The sequence below is a fragment of the Salvelinus sp. IW2-2015 genome, linkage group LG12 (assembly GCF_002910315.2).
Source record: "Salvelinus sp. IW2-2015 linkage group LG12, ASM291031v2, whole genome shotgun sequence".
Lineage (NCBI taxonomy): Eukaryota > Metazoa > Chordata > Actinopteri > Salmoniformes > Salmonidae > Salvelinus > Salvelinus sp. IW2-2015.
Window position 1 is genome coordinate 6020228 of NC_036852.1, and position 20296 is coordinate 6040523.

At 41.9% G+C, this 20296-nt stretch overlaps 1 protein-coding gene across 1 annotated transcript; it reads left to right on the forward strand.

The window, feature by feature from the left end:
* The first annotated feature begins 7974 nt into the window (after positions 1 to 7974).
* LOC111970938 (ras-related protein M-Ras) lies at positions 7975 to 13426 on the forward strand. Its single transcript, XM_023997704.3, has 6 exons — positions 7975 to 8121; positions 9790 to 10001; positions 10299 to 10452; positions 10610 to 10709; positions 12369 to 12448; positions 12999 to 13426. The coding sequence occupies exons 2-6, from the start codon at positions 9809 to 9811 to the stop codon at positions 13051 to 13053; spliced, it is 582 nt and encodes a 193-aa protein (XP_023853472.1). The 5' UTR covers positions 7975 to 8121; positions 9790 to 9808; the 3' UTR covers positions 13054 to 13426.
* The last annotated feature ends 6870 nt before the right edge of the window (positions 13427 to 20296 follow it).

Consider the following 20296-nt stretch of genomic DNA (forward strand, 5'->3'; position numbering starts at 1 on the left):
AAGTATTAGCTAGGTTCGCACTTGTTGTTCGCCTATTGAAATTTAAGTTCATGAAAATAAATAGCTAGCCAGCTACTTAACCCTGTTGCCCAAAGCGAACGTTATAAGCGGCCGGCTAGCTTTATCTGGCTAATGAGGCTCGACCGCACCGGGTTATGTGTTGTGAAGCTAGCCACAATACGGATTAGGCACAATAGTGTTCGTTTGCGGTTTGCCTTCAAAATAAAAGTATGTCATTGACAGTGATGCAAATGAATACAAATAGTAGAATTGTCATACTTTTAGTTTGAAGGCTAACAGCAAAGTCCACTATTGTGGCTAATCCTTATTGTGGCTAGCTTCACATAGATGGGTTCCGATCACCATTAATCAAATAAGAACTGTCTCATATATTAGGGTTATTTTAGATGATGACACCTAGCTATATAGTTAACTAGCTAACTATAAGCTACTGAAACAGATTATGTCGGTTTGCTATGTTTTTGGGGAAGAACATTGTTTGCATTTATGAGCTATCTAGCTTTTTTATATGACCAGCACTGTAGGTGTGCGAGACAACTTTACCAGCATCATAGCAGACGTATCAATGAATCGTCGTGACATATGAAATACGAGTGATAGTGTAATCAATTACTACGTAAAAAATGTATGAACGCGTTAAATTATTAAGTGACGTGCAGTCATATTCAGGTCCTGATTGGTCAACAAGCTTATTTGGCACGTCTAATAGTGTTAAATAGTATATTTTTTGACAGGCAAAGACCCAAACGGCGTTCCATAGAAATCCCGGTTGAGAATGAACAACTTAACAAATAAACCACAAAACAGCACAGCAAGTAAGTGAAAGAAATATGTCTTGATGTTTTACTGTAATGGGACATACGTAAATGCCAATAAAATAACTTTTTGGTCAGTGTGGTGTGTGTGTGTAACCTTTATTTAACTAGGCAAGTCAGTAAGAACAAATTCGTATTTGCAATGACGGCCTACCCCCTGCCAAACCGGACGACGCTGGGCCAATTGTGCACCGCACTATGGGACTCCCAATCACCGCCGGATGTGATACAGCCTGGATTCGAACAAGGACTGTAGTGACGCCTCTTGCACTAAGATGCAGTGCCTTAGACCGCTGCGTCCATGTGTGTGTGTAACTATTTAACTGTACTAGAATGCTTAAAAGGGAGCTAAAATGTTAAATATCTGTATTGTTTTTTGGGCAAGAAAATATCGCATACGGTATCGGCCAAAAATGTAAATCGGTGCATCACTAGTCTGAATACTTCCCGAATGCACTGTATGTGAAAACATTTTGTTAGAAAAATATTTAAGTTAAAAAGTTCTACCCCGATGACATTTTTTAAAGATTTGTGGGAAAAGGAAACACCCTCCCTCTGGCTAGAAAATTCACTGCAGGTTTTGAAAATCACAATTTTTCTTAGTTTTAATCTTACTCTGTGATGTCACAGAGAAGCATTTTTTTAGTCATTCCTTATCTTTTTAACTACAGATCATAGAATCACACCATTTTCACATATTCAGACACTGGTATGGTTCTGGAGGTAATGAATATGAGATTGAAAAGTGGCAGAATTGCCCTTTAAACAGAGTCCAATTTATCTTTATAGGCCTACTTGGTTATTGCGTAGCCTATTGATAGACAACTGGTCTAGAGAAGAGAGAGAAGGCCCTAACCCAGCCATTCTCTATGGTGAGATGTATGGCTGTAGAGTCAGTGTAGATGCTGGAGTAGTATAGTACAGTACTTACATTAACTTTGAAGGCTTGAACTGTGTTATCCAGCAGAAGAACATTACAGACCACCTCTGTGTGATGCCTGTCTTGTGCCAGCTCTGATGCTCGGACATTGTCGTTTACTGCCAGCTGGCAACCGGGAGCGTGAGGTCATTACTGTCCACACTGGGTCTGCAACACAGAGAAACAAAACAGCAGGGTGAGGGACCTTATATTATTACTGCATTTAAATACATTACATTGTTCCAGAGTGCGCAGCGGTCTAAGGCACAGCATCTCAGTGCTAGAGGCGTCACTACAGACCCTGGTTCGATACCGGGCTATATCACAACCGGCCGTGATCGGGAATCCCATAGGGCGGCGCAAAATTGGCCTTGCATCGTCCGGTTTAGGGAGGGTTTGGCCGGGATAGGAATTTGTTCTTAATTGACTTGTTTAGTTAAATAAAGGTTAAATAAAAATAAAAATTCTGCAATGGAGAATGGTTAGCCTCCTCTTCAACACCAGTATAACATTTTTCAAAATGTTGTTCATTTTCATAATTTTTTTTAAACAGTCGGCAACAGCATATTTGAGTCAAGTAAAAAGAATAAAGACAACGCACTCCTCTTTAAATCTGTGACTGACGCTGATGATGTCATACTTCATTCTAGTATTATCTAGAAAGAGATCCCTGTCAGATGCAAGGCCCTTGGTCCTTTATGGTCCATGCTCTTACAGTCAGGCTGCAGTACAATGAAAGGATTCAGTGAGGCATGACCCAGTTCACTACCGCTGGGAGGAAGAGAGCTGCACACACTAAAGAGGACTTCCCCAGGAGGGTTAGCAGTCTTCACGTCCCCACCAGAGTTCCCACAGAGCACACCACACACACACACACACCACACACACACAACACACACACCACACACCACACACACACACACACACACACACACACACACACACAACACACACACACCACACCACACACACACCCACACCACACACCACACACACTCTCTCTCTCTGATGGATGCTGTTAGGCCTAATTATTAATTCTGAGTTATAAAGTTGTAATAACAGGGGGAAGGGTGATACATACTTATTAAAATCATATTTCACAATCATATCAAATTTTAGGGAGAAAAGTGAGTTATAAAGTTGTAATAACAGGGGGAAGGGTGATAAATACTTATTAAAATCATATTTCACAATCATATCAAATTTTAGGGAGAAAAGTGACTGCAGAAACATAGAAATTGTTTTAAAACAACTAGGATAGGCTATATCACCTTTGACCTTTTTCCTGCATGACATCATCCATTGACRYCACACGGAAAGGTCCCGAAATAAACAATGGCCACACCAGCAGCAGAGCTTTTGTCAGTGACAATGGTGTTCCTGTGAAGGTCACAGTGCAACACACAAAGACACGCCGAGTCGCTGTACGGTGTTGTCACACTGGACCCGTCTCCAGAACTCCCACTTGGGTCAATACCCTGTCACGGGTCTCAACTTCTCACAGTTAGAGGTTAAATCAGGGGGATCAGACGCTTCAAAACCTACTAGCTATTATTCTATCACGTTTATCCATTATTTAAACATGCACTTTGTCTATGTTTTCCATGTTCTGAATTCTTGAATGAAATGGTCAAACTAGGCCTAAACAATATCTAGGGAGTGGAGCTGTCCTGGCCTGAATCATACCTTATTATCTATTCAAGTCTATTCAGGACATGACCGTTTTTGTTTACGCCTACCAATAGAAAAAAGCCAAACGTCCCAATGAGTCTCAGGTTTCGACTAAGGTTATTTACAACGCAGGCCCTCCTTTGAAACAAAGTTGCAGTCCAAAAACATCACCTCCAGTGTGCAGATGTCAACACGTGGAACAGTCACAGTAGAAATCCTAATAAACATACTGATCCATAAATACCTACGTTGACCTTTACTGTCTATCACTGTGTTTGTTTGCTGCACTTTCTGTCACCATAGCATCCAGGACAACCACACAAAGTTGYCAGTGGATGGCCATGGCAGCTAGCCTTGAGTGTGGGGTGGGTCCATCCAATAACCATGAACTTGAGGGATGGGAACAGATAGACTGTGAGTCAGTGTCAGTGTATCCCGCTTCCAACCTGGCTCGCCTGCCAACACCACCCCCCCACCACAACAGAGTTCAAATCATAGGCTGAGTCTCTGGGGCCGAGTGACCTTTCAGTAATAGAGCCACAGCTCTGGATTACTGGAGCTGGGTGGAGAGACCAGACAGACACCATGTCAAATGCAGAGGAGCTAGCCTACCTTGAATCCCAATGCAACTCCTAGGCCCTAGACCGAAGTTAGTAACCTAGCTCCTGAATAAAGTAGGCTACACATTGCTTTACAGATCAATCAGGTGATATAATGGCCTACCGTTGTCTTGGTATTTTCACACCAAGTACAACAGGACAGCATTACCTATCTGACACAGTATAACTATGGGTTATAAAACAGAAATATCTTATGTACTTAGGCTACATTCATTCTTCAAAGCATCTGTGTACAATAAACTGTTATGACAGCTAAGGGACATAATCGTTTTATTAAACCTTGGCTCCTGAAACACTCCCACCCACTCCAGCACTGCATTAGCATGCTGTGTGTACAGCTCAGACACATKTCCCCCCAAGAGAATACAGTACAAACAACAAGGGTCATGTTCATTAGGCATGAAACGGAAGAAAAMTGACTAAAACAAGGAGGGACTGCTTGGACTTGTCCAATAACAAACACTCATTTTCGTTTCAACACGTTTTGCTACAGTGTGGCCTACTGAACACAACCCWMYTAGGTTATGTTCCACACACAAAGGGAGTTCCCCTTCCTCTCAGATCTTCCACTCTGCAGACCTCAGTCACCACATCTGAGTCCCAAATGGCATCCTGTTCACCACAGGGCTCTGGTCAAAAGTAGTGCACTATGTAGGGAATAGGATGCCATTTGGAGGGCTAGCATCATTAGATCAACTGCGGAGCGCCACACATGCATCACAGATCACACARTCATGCGTGACACTAGAGAGCGTATGCCCTCTTTTTTTCTCTCTTTCCACTATTCTCAGTTTTTTTRCCGTGCGTGGTCTAGCAAGCCTTCTTAGCTTTGTGAGGCTAAAGCCAACAGTAGCTGACAAGCCATTTAACCCTGGGCACAAATCTAAACAACATTGTTCACGACAGAAGAGATTCACTCTGAAAAGGATTCTGGGTKGCAAATGAAATCAGCTGCATTCCTTTGCAACATATGTCCACACAGAATTGAGCATCATGATGAATAGCCAAACAAACACAATTATGTTGTCGATGGCTGTGAYCTAGAGGTTAGAGAGCGTTGCCATTGATAGAACCCCCTTTGAGGCCATTCTCGTTCTCCCTGATTCCTTCCTTCCTCCTCTCCCATTCTTAAAGCTCCAGAGGCGTTTGTTGATACCGATCTCYTTCATTCASATATTTAGCACCAGCAGCAGTGTAGCTAGTAACTTACCACCCCGAACTGTGGAGGTGGGGACACTACAGTGTAGACCCTCTAGTGACTCATCCTTGGAGCTTCATGAGCACATATGTGTTTTATGTCATTAACCACACACTTTTCAGTTGTCTGCAGCACACACTCCGTTGCTTGGTTTCATCTGTTTCAGCATTTACATTTACATTTACATTTAAGTCATTTAGCAGACGCTCTTATCCAGAGCGACTTATTTACATTTAAGTCATTTAGCAGACGCTCTTATCCAGAGCGACTTACAAATTGGAAAGTTCATACATATTCATCCCGGTCCCCCCGTGGGGAATGAACCCACAACCCTGGCGTTGCAAGCGCCATGCTCTACCAACTCAGCACACTCCCCCTTCTCCCCAATCAAACCCCATGTACTCCATCACTCTCATTCACTGCACTGTCAAAAAAAGCCTTGCACTTGACAATAACTGACCCAGTCTCTAAAAATGTGAGGCTGCTTTGGACAGATGGAGAGAGATGGAGCCGTGTGGGTAGGATACAATCCTCTTCTTTCCACTCTTTCCCGTCATTCTCCACTATAGCCCTGCAGCTCTTCATCAGAGAGAGAGACAGTTGAGATTGTGTGATAGCAAATGGCTGCTCCTCTATATTCCACTATGGTCAGCAAGGAGGCAGAGAAGGGAATATTATGATGACATCAGTGGGGATTCTATAGATTCCAGGGACGATGCCATTTCTGTGAAGCTCTATTCGCTCAGGCTTTCTTTGCAGCAGCAGGTAGATTAGAAGCCTYGTGTTTCTATGAAGTCAGTCAGTGCACTAAACTAGAGCGTCCATATTTCTTGTGATAGGACCCGAGCACGGGGTCTTGCATCCAGCAGCATGAATACAACATGAATATGTGTCATAACTGCATTATTACGAGCACGGGGTCTTGCATCCAGCAGCATGAATACAACATGAATATGTGTCATAACAGCATTATTACAGACAAACAATACTTGTATGTAATTCTGAGTGGAGTTCATTATGTCAACCAGCTAAACCAGTGTGTAGCCTACCTGGAATCAGAATCAGRGGGGTCTCTCTGTGTACTGATTCAAGAAAGAGGTTTATCCATCTATTGACCCAGACATATATTTAGCCTSTACCTTCTCCCRTGGCCTACACTCCCTCCCAGAACGAGACATKMGTTAGAAGTGCACACTCTATTCTGTTCGGTTCTATTCTAGTTAACTGTAGCCTATAAGGCTGTCAACTGGCATATGACAGGGACAGAAAAATAACAACACATTGATGTTAGCTAGCTAGAAAGCTAGCCACCAGGCCATCAAATACTTGTCACTGTCACTAAGACAAGCATCAGCTAACGTAGAGGTGTAGCTATACTGTCTCTGGATAGACGAGCAGCTAGTTAGCTAACTTGCTACAACAGCTGTGCTATGCAAGCTAGCAAGCTAACCATGGCATGACGTTATTATTATGCAGGCTGCTTAACGTTACCTTCATAAACTGCGCCGGTAGAGTCCAGGTTTTGAGGGATACAATCAAGAACACAGCAATAAGTGGGCGAGGTGGTGCAATTCAACCGCTGCAGGTCCACAGAAACCTCCTCATCGTTCGCAGCAACATGCACTCGCTACGGCCGCACAGGTTCGTTTCTTTTCAGCACCACAGCGATGATGGACCCAGGCAAACGTCAATACAGGACGCAACCATTGTAATGCGGGCAAGGCAAGCACCAGCAGGTAGGTATGATCACACAAAAAACAGAACTTCCTTTCCGCGGTCCCCAAATTGTAGTTCAATTCAAAGACAACCCCGTTTGAAGACGTTTATCATTTATATCGCTGAAGCATAAACCATGGGGCATCAACGAAACATGGCGTAAACTCCACAACACATTTTTTTGAACGGGGTTGATGTCTGTCAAACTAGTAGGCGTGGCATTTGAGGCGCAGYTTTCACAACACGCACGCGCGCAGCCTACATTGTGAGAAATGGGAGAAATATTAATACTATTCTTATTATTATTAGATTGTAGGTAACTTCAAATATTTGTCCATAAACGTAGTTTGTGTGTGATATATTAAAAGCGTAGTAAATATGTAGCTACCTTTGCAAATAAATATCCTATACTCCCATCTTGTGGCCAATTCTATGTTCATGCCACTTCTATTTGAGATGAAKGGTATTAACTGGATTATTGTGTATAGTTTGAAAATGAAACGCAGAAACTCTGATAGTGATCCCCATTATTGTACACTCCCATTTAGAACTGCCCACTTTTAGGTAACACGTAAGTACCATTAAGGTATGGCCTACTTAAAATTATTCATGGGGAGTTTGTAAGTTGTTAATAAATAGTTCTTTATTCGTTTTTTGTAGATAGTTTATAGATACTTTGTAAATAAGCAATAGGCTATACATTGGTTGAAAATATACTTATTTTTATATGGTGACATCTGGACTTGAGTCACTATGGAATGGCCCATTTCTACAACAGGGGGATGCTGTTCAAATATTGTTACGCTTTACCWCCAAAAATGGCAGGTTAAAAACATTGCACATTGAAAGTCAATAATTTAAGCACTTTTTAATTAAGCGCGACAAACTCTAAATGGGACCTAMAATCATTAAAATAATGGCTTATTTGCGCTAAAATAATAKATGTTGACCCCCCTTCTCCCGCMTGAAGCAAACCTATCGTATCAGCTGTTGCAACGCAAAGTAACTGTTACATTTTTGTGGCAGATGCTGGACTTTCCAGCAGCTGTGATATGAAATGGATTAGATATAAATGTACAGATCTGAATGAAGTCAGCTTTACAACATGAGAAGGCAGGAAATGTGACTTCATGCAAGCGACTTTACAGTGAATATATTGGGGTAAGCTATTTTATTTAATCGGCAACGACATATTGCAATGTTTTGGGATGTCTGGTGTTTTCAGATATAAAGTCACGGCTAGTAGTATCCTACTGAAATGTGTGTGAAAGTCCAATTATACCTTGGAATAATAGCGAATGGCGAGGAATTTTACAATACCGAATCCCACTTTATCTGGTTATGCCTAAGCAAAGAATTGTTCAACTTTGTTATGGGATCGAATTTGGCACTATAAAAACAAAACTGTTCAGTGGGTATATGGGATTTTGTGAATCACAGATGAATGGGGATTTATGAATCACAGAGCTGACCGATCACAAATGAGGTGTATGTGTGCGCGAAGTGTGTCTGAGAAATAAGGAATCACCCAGACTACATAGTCCTCGATCAACAGGTTGTGCTGGGCAGATAGGTCTACGTAATATGCGATTAGAACAGCCTTTGATGACATATAACTGAAAAATAACTTAAAGGCCTATCTTGCATACTTTGAAAAATATATATATTTTCATAATGACTCTAGAGCAAGGATCATCAACTAAATTCAGCCGCGGGACGATTTGTACTTGAGCTGGTGGTCGGGGGGCTGGAACATAATTACAAATCATTTGTAGACTACAAATTGTCCACAAGGACCACAAATAMATATAATTTTTGCCTAAAACAGTAATTTAATAACTCGCTAACGTTTGTATAAGATCACGTGTCTCTCTATTATGCGTGGGAATACTTGAGAACAGATTTCTTAAATTAAAATCACTTGGAGCTGATTTCCTGGTGTTTTTACAACCTTTTATGTAAAAAGAATTGTTTTTGTTGCTGCTCTAACACTTTGGGGACAACCCCCCCCCCCCCCCCCCCCCCCCATGGCTGCCAGTTGGGGAACCCTGCCCTAGAGAATATTGATACCTCTTGGAACCCTAAGAAGTACCCCCCAGAATAAGGTCTCCCCAGGCCCCAGGTTCGACTGAGAATTATTATTGGTTGGTCGGCCCTAGTCCCATTCTCTGGCTACAATATTGTTCTGGAGGACCTGTAAGTTCCACAGGCATCTGGGTTCCATTCCTGCTCTGGCCAGGGATGCAGGCTACAGTATCCACTGAGAAAGGAAACCCTCCACTTCCCGCCATTGTTGACTTCAGGAAGGAAGAACTCTCTGTGTGACCTCATCCTGTTAGACCAGTGAAATTGTATGGAGCTTCAGGCTGGGTTTGCTTACTCATGGCGTGTGTGTGTGGGTGGGTAATTCCCTGACTTAAGTACGTCAGTAAAGATCCAGCAGACAAGGAATAGACAGCGACAGTACAGACCTCAGCCTTGTTTGAGTGTTTGATGGTTTCAGTGAAAAAAGTGTGGGTATTTCCAACATAAGAAGGATAGTGTTTTGGCCCAGTGAGGAAGCAACTATGTAAGGGATGGAAGATAAACATTACGATGACCGTGTTTTCTATGCATTGCAGTGAAAAGGAAGGATCTCTGCTTTTATAATATTAATTTAAGATGTATATTGATCTATTATTGATCTATTACCACACCTGTGCCATTTCATTTGTGATTTTTGTCAGGTATTTTTGTCCAGAGCAAGAGAGGGGCAAAAAGCCCATTCTAAATGGCATCAGTCAGACATACACCATCTTCCATCTTCCCTCTGTGCCCTCTGTGTTCCAGGTACAGCATAGCTGTCACTATGGCAACCAGCGCTGTTCCCAGTGACAATCTCCCCACGTATAAGCTGGTAGTGGTGGGGGATGGGGGAGTGGGGAAGAGCGCTCTCACCATTCAGTTCTTTCAGAAGATATTTGTCTCTGATTACGACCCCACCATCGAGGACTCCTACCTCAAACACACTGAGATTGATGCCCAGTGGGCAATATTGGACGGTAAATGGATTTATAGATAGCACATACATTACAAATAAAAAGCCCAACCTGTTAACCTGGCCAAAAGTACTAAATCGTTTCCCCAGAAATAACCTTTGMAATGTACTGAAGAACAAGATTGAATGTTCTGTTATAAGGAGAAAAAAGGATAACATTATGGTGCTGCCATTGTTAGATGTGAGGGATCAGCACACAGTTACACATATTTATGAATAACCAGGATCATTCATAATACTGTTCTCAGTGTAGATGTTATATGTGTGACCTGTCTGATCGTGCATGTGTCTGTCTCTGCAGTTCTGGATACAGCAGGCCAAGAGGAGTTCAGTGCTATGAGGGAACAGTACATGAGGACTGGGGACGGGTTCCTCATCGTGTTCTCTGTCACAGACAAGGCCAGCTTTGAACATGTGGACCGCTTCCATCAACTCATCCTCAGGGTGAAGGACCGGTGGGATTTACTACTTAACTTCCCACCGGTGGCCGACAGTCGTTCATGCATTCAGTTATTCATGCATTCATGCATTTATTACTCCGTCCATTCGTTCATTCATTCGTTCATTTGTTCATTCGTTCATTCATTCATTGTTATTTTCCTTATTTTRTAGGGAATCCTTTCCTATGGTTCTTGTGGCCAACAAAGTGGATCTGCTGCACTTACGTAAAATACCCAGTGATCAGGGGAGGGAGATGGCTAGTAAACACAGTGTGAGTGAATGTGTGAACTTTACATGTACAGTGGCAAGAAAAAGTATGTGAACCCTTTAGAATTACCTGGATTTCTGCATAAATTGGTCATAAAATGTGATCTGATCTTCATCTAAGTCACAACAATAGTCAAACACAGTCTGTTTGAACTGATAACACACAAACAATTTTCATGTCTTTATTGAACACACCGTGTAAACATTCACAGTGCAGGGTGGGAAAAGTATGTGAACCCTTGGATTTAATAACTGGTTGACCCTGCTTTGGCAGCAATAACCTCAACCAAATGTTTTCTGTAGTTGCGGATCAGACCCGCACAACGGTCAGGAAGATTTTTGAACCATTCCTCTTTACAAAACTGTTTCAGTTCAGCAATATTCTTGGGATGTCTGGTGTGAACCGCTCTCTTGAGGTCATGCCACAMCATCTCAYTRGGGTTGAGGTCAGGACTCTGAATGGGCCACTCCAGAAGGCGTATTTTCTTCTGTTGAAGCCATTCTGTTGTTGATTTACTTCTGTGTTTTGGGTCGTTGTCCTGTTGCATCAGCCAACTTCTGTTGAGTTTCAATTGGCAGACAGATAGCCTTACATTCTRCTGCAAAATGTCTTGATAAACTTGGGAATTCGCTTTTCCGTCGATGATAGCAAGCTGTCTAGGTCCTGAGGCAGCAAAGCAGCCCCAAACCACGATGCTCCCTCCACCATACTTTACAGTTGGGATGAGGTTTTGATGTTGGTGTGCCGTGCCTTTTTTTCGCTGTAGTTTCATCTGTCCACAGAATATTTTGCCAGTGGCGCTGTTGAAAATCCAGGTGCACTTTTGCAAACTTTTTTGCAAACTTTTTTTGGACAGCAGTYGCTTKTTCCGTGGTGTCCTCCCATGAACACCATTCTTGTTTAGTGTTTTACATATRYTAGACTTGTCAACAGAGATGTTAGCATGTTCCAGAGATTTCTATAAGTCTTTAGCTGACACTCTAGGATTCTTCTTAATCTCATTGGGCATTCTTCGCTGTGCTCTTGCAGTCATCTTTCCCTTACGGCCACTCCTAGGGAGAGTAGCAACAGTGCATAGCTTTCTCCATTTATATACATTTTGTCTTACCGTGGACTGATGAACATCAAGGCTTTTAGAGATACTTTTGTAACCCTTTCCAGCTTTATGCAAGTCAACAATTCTTAATCTTAGGTCTTCTGAGATCTCTTTTGTTCGAGGCATGGTTCACATCAGGCAATGCTTCTTGTGAATAGCAAACGCAAATGTTGTGACTGTTTTTTATAGGGCAGGGCAGCTCTAACCAACATCTCCAATCTCGTCTCATTGATTGGACTCCAGGTTAGCTGACTCCTGACTCCAATTAGCTTTTGGAGAAGTTATTAGCCTAGGGGTTCACATACTTTRCCCAACCTACACTGTGAATGTTTAAATMATGTATTGAATATAGACAAGAAAAATACAATAATTTGTGTGTTATTAGTTTAAGCAGACTGTGTTTGCCTATTGTTGTGACTTGGATGAAGATCAGATCAAATTGTATGCCCAATTTATGCAGAAATACTGGTAATTCCAAATTGTTCACATATTTTTTATTGCCACTTTATATAATCTACAGATATTGTTTGATCTCCATACTCAATTCTGAGCTTTTTAATTTACAGATAGCTTACATTGAAACAAGTGCTAAGGACCCAGCCATGAATGTTGACAAGGCGTTCCACGAGTTAGTTAGAGTAATCAGGTATGTTGCCACCACAGATTATTTAGAGAAGGTTTGTCTGTTTGATACAAATGCTATGAGTCTCTCTCTCTCTCTCTCTCTCTCTCTCTCTCTCTCTCTCTCTCTCTCTCTCTCTCTCTCTCTCATCTCTCTCTCCTTGCTCGCTCTCTCTTCTCCTCTCTCTCTCTCTCTCCTCTCTCTCTCTCTCTCTCTCTCTCTCTCTCTCTTCTCTCTCTCTCTCTCTCTTCTCTCTCTCTCTCTTCTCTCTCTTCTCTCTCTCTTCTCTCTCTCTTTCTCTCTCTCTCCTCTCTCTCTCTTCTCTCTCTCTCTCTTCTCTTCTCTCTCTCTCTCTCTCTCTCTCTCTCTCTTCTCTCTCTCTCTTCTCTCTCTCTCTCTCTCTCTCTCTCTCTCTCTTCTCTCTCTCTCTCTCTCTCTCTCTCTCTCATCTCTCTCTTCTCTCTCTTCTCTCTCTTCTCTCTCTCTCTCTCTCTCTCTCTCTCTTCTCTCTTTTTTTCTCTCTCTCTCTCCTCTCTCTCTCTCTCTCTCTCTCTCTCTCTCTCTCTCTGCCCAGGCAACAGATTCCAGAGAGGAGCCAGAAGAAGAGGAATACTAAAGTGCGGGGCTGACAGGTCCACTGTCTCCCACAGACTGCACTGTGTTGTCCTATGATGGTTTTTACTTGTACAGCTGCTCCCTACAGGACAGTGGGAAGATGATTACATTTAGGAGTGTTTACTCTCTACACAGAGTTCCAGGAGGCAGTTTGTACCCTCTACCCTGACACATGAGTTAGGTAGTAGGGTCAGGTCCAACAGCACAGGAGTTGCCCGGACATGGGATGTGACTGACTCGCCCTAAAAGGACCAGTGGAATAATTTACAGCTCTTCTGAGAATGTGCACTAATTTACTCAACTACATGGCGATAAAGTGGCATCAATACTGCCTTTATCTACKAAAGAAGCTCTTTGACAGAGAAACTGGACATATGGGCTCACAAAGATKATCTGTAAATAATTAGGACACACTGTAGCAGGGTCACACAAACATCGTTTTACTAAGAGGTAGGCCTTTAAAACTTGGTCCATGTTTTTTTTAAATAATTTTCTTGTGATAGTCCCTATCATTAAGATGGAGGCCATTGAGTAAAGCACTGGAAGGAGGGAGGAAACAGAGCTTTCCCCAGCGAGGGGGAGTATAGTAGAGAGGGGAGTGAGAGGAGGGGAGAGGATGTGTCTGTTTGTGTTGGAATCAGTGGGCCTGTCAGACAACAGAGAGAAGAAGGGAAAGTGAGGAAAGAGATACAGAGAGAGAAAGAGAGATTCCAAATGCATAGCAMCTGYCAAAGGGACTCCAGACATTGTGTCAAAGCCTGGGAGGCAGCCAATGTGTAMCCCCATAARTTATACAMGGASAATGTCTTTKTAATCTCRGAACAAGACTGTTATATAACTGRATTGTAGCTRWTTGAAKYCACCAAATGTCTTATTTGAATGTACARTTATGAACCATGACCATTTTGACTTATCAGTGCTCACTGGATGTAGTTGTGTACTTCTCAAAACACTTTAAACACACTATTGTYGTGTTTGTGTGTGCGTGCGTGCCCCGGATATGTTGTGGCCTAGACGATGAAATCTAATTTTCACATGTGAACATTAGATTTCTTTGCTACTATTTCACTATTTATTTTATAMAAGTAATTTATTGCTGTGTTAWCATTAGTACAAGGCTACCTCAGAGAGGCACAAAGCACAGAGCTTAACTAAGAAATTGAAGGAACAAAAGATGTGTAAGCAAGGTATAAATGTGTGTTAATACATTTTGTGTTATATTAMATATGTGTACACATCTTGGGTAAACTGGTTTGTCTGGATAAAACCATAATTATAATGACACAGAAGACTGTCTGTCTGTCYATCTCAGTGAATATTAGTGTGTTGATGGTGCCCTCCAGTGGATGTAAATGTAATTGCAAGAATGGAACAACATTTAGCATGGTTGTACATTTGGCCCTTTGTTCTGGGGGATATACAGTCAATTCCACATTTTGTTGTGTTACAGTCTGACTTGAAAAAAGCAGACATTGAATATGCCTTTGAGCATGGTGAAGTTATTATTACACTTTGGATGGTGTATAGTTAACAAGTCTAGGGCGGATCGGCATAAGGAATAGCAGTCGTTATGTGTGTTTTTTTTTGGAACTGTCGGGGTCCCTGAATTAAGTGTTGCGAGTTAGAATGTAGAAATCAAAGGCGCAGTAACATGTGGTTTGTGCAATCAGCAGTTTTCGCTTGTTTTTGTCAGTCATGACGTCAGTCAATTAGCCTGGTCGCTAACCATTTTAGATTGCCTATTTGTCTCGGAATTATTAAACTTGCGCATGTCCCAGGGGCCCTCGATCGCGGGGGGGGGGCTTTTTATTTTTGGTTAGTCACTCTCACTTCAGATAATATTATCAAGGCATCTGTAAGTCCTGGAAAAAATCTGTAGAAATGCAGAAATTTGCTTCAAAATTACAAAATGATGTCTGCATGGCAAAATGAGTAGAATTGCTAGAATTTGTTATAAATTGCACTTTTCTTTCGCTGTATGGAAAGTGTAGAATGCAGAAACGTCCTTTAAAACTATTCTATGCCCATGGCAATGTGTACAATTGCATGAAATTTGTTATAAATGTGAGATTTTCTTTATCTTGCCATGGCAATAGGTAGAATTGAGGTAATTTGCTTTAAAGGGCAACTTTTCAACTCATTTGCATTATCTCCAGACAATACCAGTGTCAACATTTTGTGAAAATGCTCATTTCTAAGTTTCATAGAATTAATATAATACTTGAACGTTCTACCCCGATGACATCATCAAAAGTTTTAAAAATGAAAAAATGTAAACTGATTTTAACAATATGAGATTCAAGGGGATGTGGGGGCAAGAAAATACCTACCCAGTGCTAGAAACTCGTTCCGGTTTTGAAATCAACGTTTTTTCTTATAGATTTTTTAGGTTATTTTTTTAACACAGATCCTATGAAGCTATGTTTTTCATACAGTGCTTTGGAAGTATTGAGACATTGCTTTTTTTCCACATTTTGTTAGGTTAACCTTATTCTAAATGTATTAAATATTTTTTTCCAATCAAGTCTACACACAATACTATATAATGACAAAGCAAAAAGGTTTTTCAGAATTTTTTGCTAATTTATTCATCATAAAAAACTGAATATATATTTACATAATATTGACCTTTACTCAGTACTTTGTTGAAGCACCTTTGGCAGTGATTAGAGTTTTTAGTCTTCTTGTGTAAAGCTCGTCGTTAAATGAGAAGAGGAGGACCAATGCGCAGGTGGTAAGTATCCATTTTAATAAGAATACTTGAACAATGAAAACAATAAACTGACAAACGACCGAGACAGTTCCGTATGGTGAAGCACAGACACAGAAATAACCACCCACAAAACACAAGAAAAACAGGCCTATAATATGGCTCCCAATCAGAGACAACGACTGACACTGCCTCTGATTGGGAACCATACTAGGCCAAACACAGAAATAGACAACCTAGACATAAAACATAGAATGCCCACCCACATCACACCCTGACCAAACAAAACATACAAACATACAAAGCAAACTATGGTCAGGGCGTGACATCTTGGGTATGACGCTACTGTCACGTTCGTCGTATTGATGAGACCAGGTCGCAGCGTGATATGAATACATTCTTCTTTTAATAAAGAAAGAACACTAAACAAACTAACAAAACACGTGACGCTATATACAACGAGTGCTGAAACAGGTAACTACACATAGACAAGAACCCACGAAACAAAGGGAAAATGGCAACCTAAATTGGACCCCAAATCAGAGACAACGATAAACAGCTGCCTCTGATTGGGAACCAATTCAGGTCACCATAGACCTACAATTACCTAGACTTACAAAAACCCCTAGATCTCTACAAAATCCTAGACACAAAAAACAAGCATACCCACCTCGTCACACCCTGACCTGACCAATAATATAAAGAAAACATAGATAACTAAGGTCAGGGCGTGACAGCTACAAAGCTTGGTACATTATTTGGGGAGATCTCCCATTCTTCTCTGCAGATCCTCTTAAGCTCTGTCAGGTTGGATGGGGAGCTTGCTGCACAGCTATTTTCACGTCTCTCCGAGAGATGTTCGATCTGGTTCATGTGGCCGCTCTGGTGGCCACTCAAGAACACCTGTCCCGAAGCCACTCCTGCGTTGTTTTGGCTGTGAGCTTATGGTCATTGTCCTGTTGGAAGGTGAACTTCAGTCTGAGGTCCTGAGTGCTCCGGAGCAGGTTTTCAACAAGGATCTCTCTGTACTTTGCTCCGTTCATCTTTGCCTCGACCCTGACTAGTCTCCCAGTCCCTGCCCCTGAAAAACATCCCCACAGCATGATGCTGCACACACTATGCTTCACCATAGGGATGGTGCCAGGTTTCCTCCAGACGTGACGAATGGCATTCAGGCCAAAGAGTTCAATCTTGGTTTCATCAGACCAGAGAATCTTGTTTCTCATGGTCTGAGAGTCTTCAGGTACCTTTTGGCAAACTCCAAATGCTGACATGAACAAAATGTGGAAAAAGTCAAGGGGTCTAAATCATTTCCAAAGGCACTGTATGTAGACACTGGTTTTGTGCTAAAGATGATGAATACGAGGTTGAAAAGTGGCAGAATTTCCCTTTAAAACACTCCACCCCATGGTAAAATGGGTAGAATTGAAGGAAATGTGCTTTATAACTGCAAAACCTCTCTCTGCCAAATGGCAAAATGTGCAGAATTGCATGAAATATGTTKRAAAATTGCTACATTTTCTCTCCACCCCATGYCAAAATGTGTAGAACTACAGAAAACTTGTTTTAAAACGGCAACATTTTCTGWACGCTTCATGGCAAAATGGGTAGAATTGCAAATTAACTTTAAAACGTACATTTTTCTCTCTGCCATCAAGAGGGGMTCTACTAAAACATTTTGCCCTTGTGGTGATGGGGTGCCTCAATCAAATCAAATCTCGCTTAGGGCCCCATAAGCCTAGATCCAGCCCTGGTCACCACAAAGACTTGTCCTTCCTAACTCAATATTAACCTAAACGACAGAGTGAAAAAAAGAAAGCCTGTACAGAATAAAAATATTCCAAAACATGCATCCTGTTTGCACTAAGGCATTAAATTAAACATGCAAAAAACATGGCAAAGAAGTTAACTTTATGTCCTGAATACAAAGCYTTACTGTATGTTTGGGGCWKATCCAACACAACATATCACTGAATACCACTCCTCATATTTTCAAGCATATTTTCCTTCGGCAAGGATTAGTGAGGCAAAATCCTAGAGGAAAACCTGGTTCAGTTTGCTTTCCAACAGACCCTGGGGATACAAGTTCACCTTTCAGGAGGACAATAAACCGAAAACACAAGGCCAATATATCACTGGAGAGTTGCTTACCAAGACACATTGAATGTTCCTGAGTGGCCTAGTTACAGATTTATCTTAAATCAGCTGAAATCTATGGCAAGACTAGAAAATGGCTGTCTAGCAATGCAACAACCAATTTGACAGAGCTTGAATAATTTTTTAAAGAATAATGTGCAAATATTGTACAATCAGGTGTGCTCAGCTCCTAGAGACTTACCGCAGAAAGACTCACAACTGTAATCGCTGCAAACAGTGATTCTAACTTGTATTGAATCAGGCTGTGAATATTTCTGAAATTTGATATTTCTGTATTTCATTTTTCAATAAATGTGCAGAAATGTCTGAAAACATGTTATCACCTTTTTCATATATGGGGATTGTGTGTTCGATGGGAAGAAAAATATGAAGATTTAAACCAGGGGTGTCAAACTCAATTACCCAGTGGGCCAAAAACTGTAAAACCTGACAAAGTCGCGGGCCACATTGAACAAATTACTTTTAATATGGACCCAAACAAGTTTTGTTTAACATTGAATATGGAACAAGCATCGCTTATTACCATACAATATATTAATTTAATAGTGGAGACATGCAAAATCGAATTTCAAATGAAAAAACACATCAATGGCATTCATTATTAAATAAAAAAATGTAAATAAAAATCGTATGCCTTTTTATTTTGCAGCTTCTGATTTAAATACCAAAATAACTTTTCCACTGGCTAATAATTTTACAAATAAAATGATAATAAATCAATCAACCATTCAAGCCATGCCTTGTAGCAAGAAAAAGTGCACAAGAAAACGTTAGTTATTGCACTGATCTAATCTGATGTGCCAGCCAGCACTTTGTGATGTGGGTTTTTTGAACATTATTCTGTTTTGTGAAGGAAACCAAACTTCTTTTCATCTCCTCTATCTTTTGGCTCCTTGAGTATGTCCAGGTCTTATGTGTCAATGGTGTTTCGTTTCATAGTGTCGTCTAAATGTTCGTACTCACTTACTTACAGCCATCGTTGACTCCGCACAAACAAGCACAAACAGGTTTGTCTTTTACATAGGTAAACAGATAGATTCTGCCTCCCACTTGTTCAGCAAAGTCCTGTTTTTCTGCTTTCTTTTCGCCATTTTTGGGAAGGGATAGCGTCCACAGTTGTAAGCGTCCTAATGTTGTGAATGACTACTGTACAGGAGAGAGAGGGCGTTTCTGGGTCCTGTGCCTGATTGGCGCGCGAAAACAAGCAGCCAGAGCATTATGGGATTACGTAGTATAGCGGGTGGGAATGCGCTGTATAATACGCGGCGGGCGCAGCCTCTAGTAGTATGTTGTGTATTGTCTCGCGGGCCAAATATATAATTTACCGCCGCCGGCGGGCCAGAGTCTTGACACCCATGACTTTAAACCATTTAAATTTTTTCAAGGACTTATGAATACCTTCTGAAAGGCACTGTATCCCACTGAAAGCTAAGCACTGAAATAACCAAATCTAGTTGTCACGTTCGCTGGAATAAATATCGGACCAAGGCGCAGCGGATGTTGAGTTCCACATAATTTAATAATAAAGTGAAAACTTAGGACCAAAGACAAAACAAATAAACAATATAAACTAACAACGAACCGTGACTACAGGAAATGCTACGTGCACTAACTCAAACAATTATCCCATAAAACACAGGTGGAAAAAATGCTACTTAAATATGATCCCCAATTAGAGCAATCCAGCTGCCTCTAATTTGGAATCATACAAAATCACCAACATAGAAAAACAAAACTAGAACCCCACATAGAAATAATAAACTAGACTAACCTCCAGTCACGCCCTGACCACTCTACCATAGAAAATAATGGGCTCTCTATGGTCAGGACGTGACAGATACCCCCCCCCCCCCCCCCCAAAGGTGCGGACTCTGGGCTGCCAAAACCTGAAGCTAAAATGGGGAGGGTAGATGGGGTGATTAGTTGACGGTGGCGCTCTGGTGCGGGTCGAAGAAAACCGCTCATCCGCGGATCTGTCGAGCATTGGGGCGGCTCTGGTGCGGGCGAAGAACACCGCTTAGCTCGTGATCCAGCCATGACCCGGGCTAAACACTGTGCCTGGACCTCGGTGTTCAAGGGAAGGCTCCTGCCATGGAGGCGGGACTGGAACACCAGAGATCTGTGGACTGGACATCAGTGCGAGAGGAAGCTCCTGCCAATGGATCAGACTGAACCTGTGCTGGACCTCGGTGTCAAGGAAGGCTCCTAGCCATGGATCAGGACTGGGACGGCCCGTATCTGGACTGAGCACCAGGGGAGCAGAGAGGCTCCGCCATCGGAAAGCTGGAAGCGGAAGCCCGCCATGGAGCGGAGACTGGAGCGCTGTGCCTGGACTGCGGCACCAACACAGAAGAAGACCTCGGCCTTGGAGCTGGGCCGGGACACCGTGC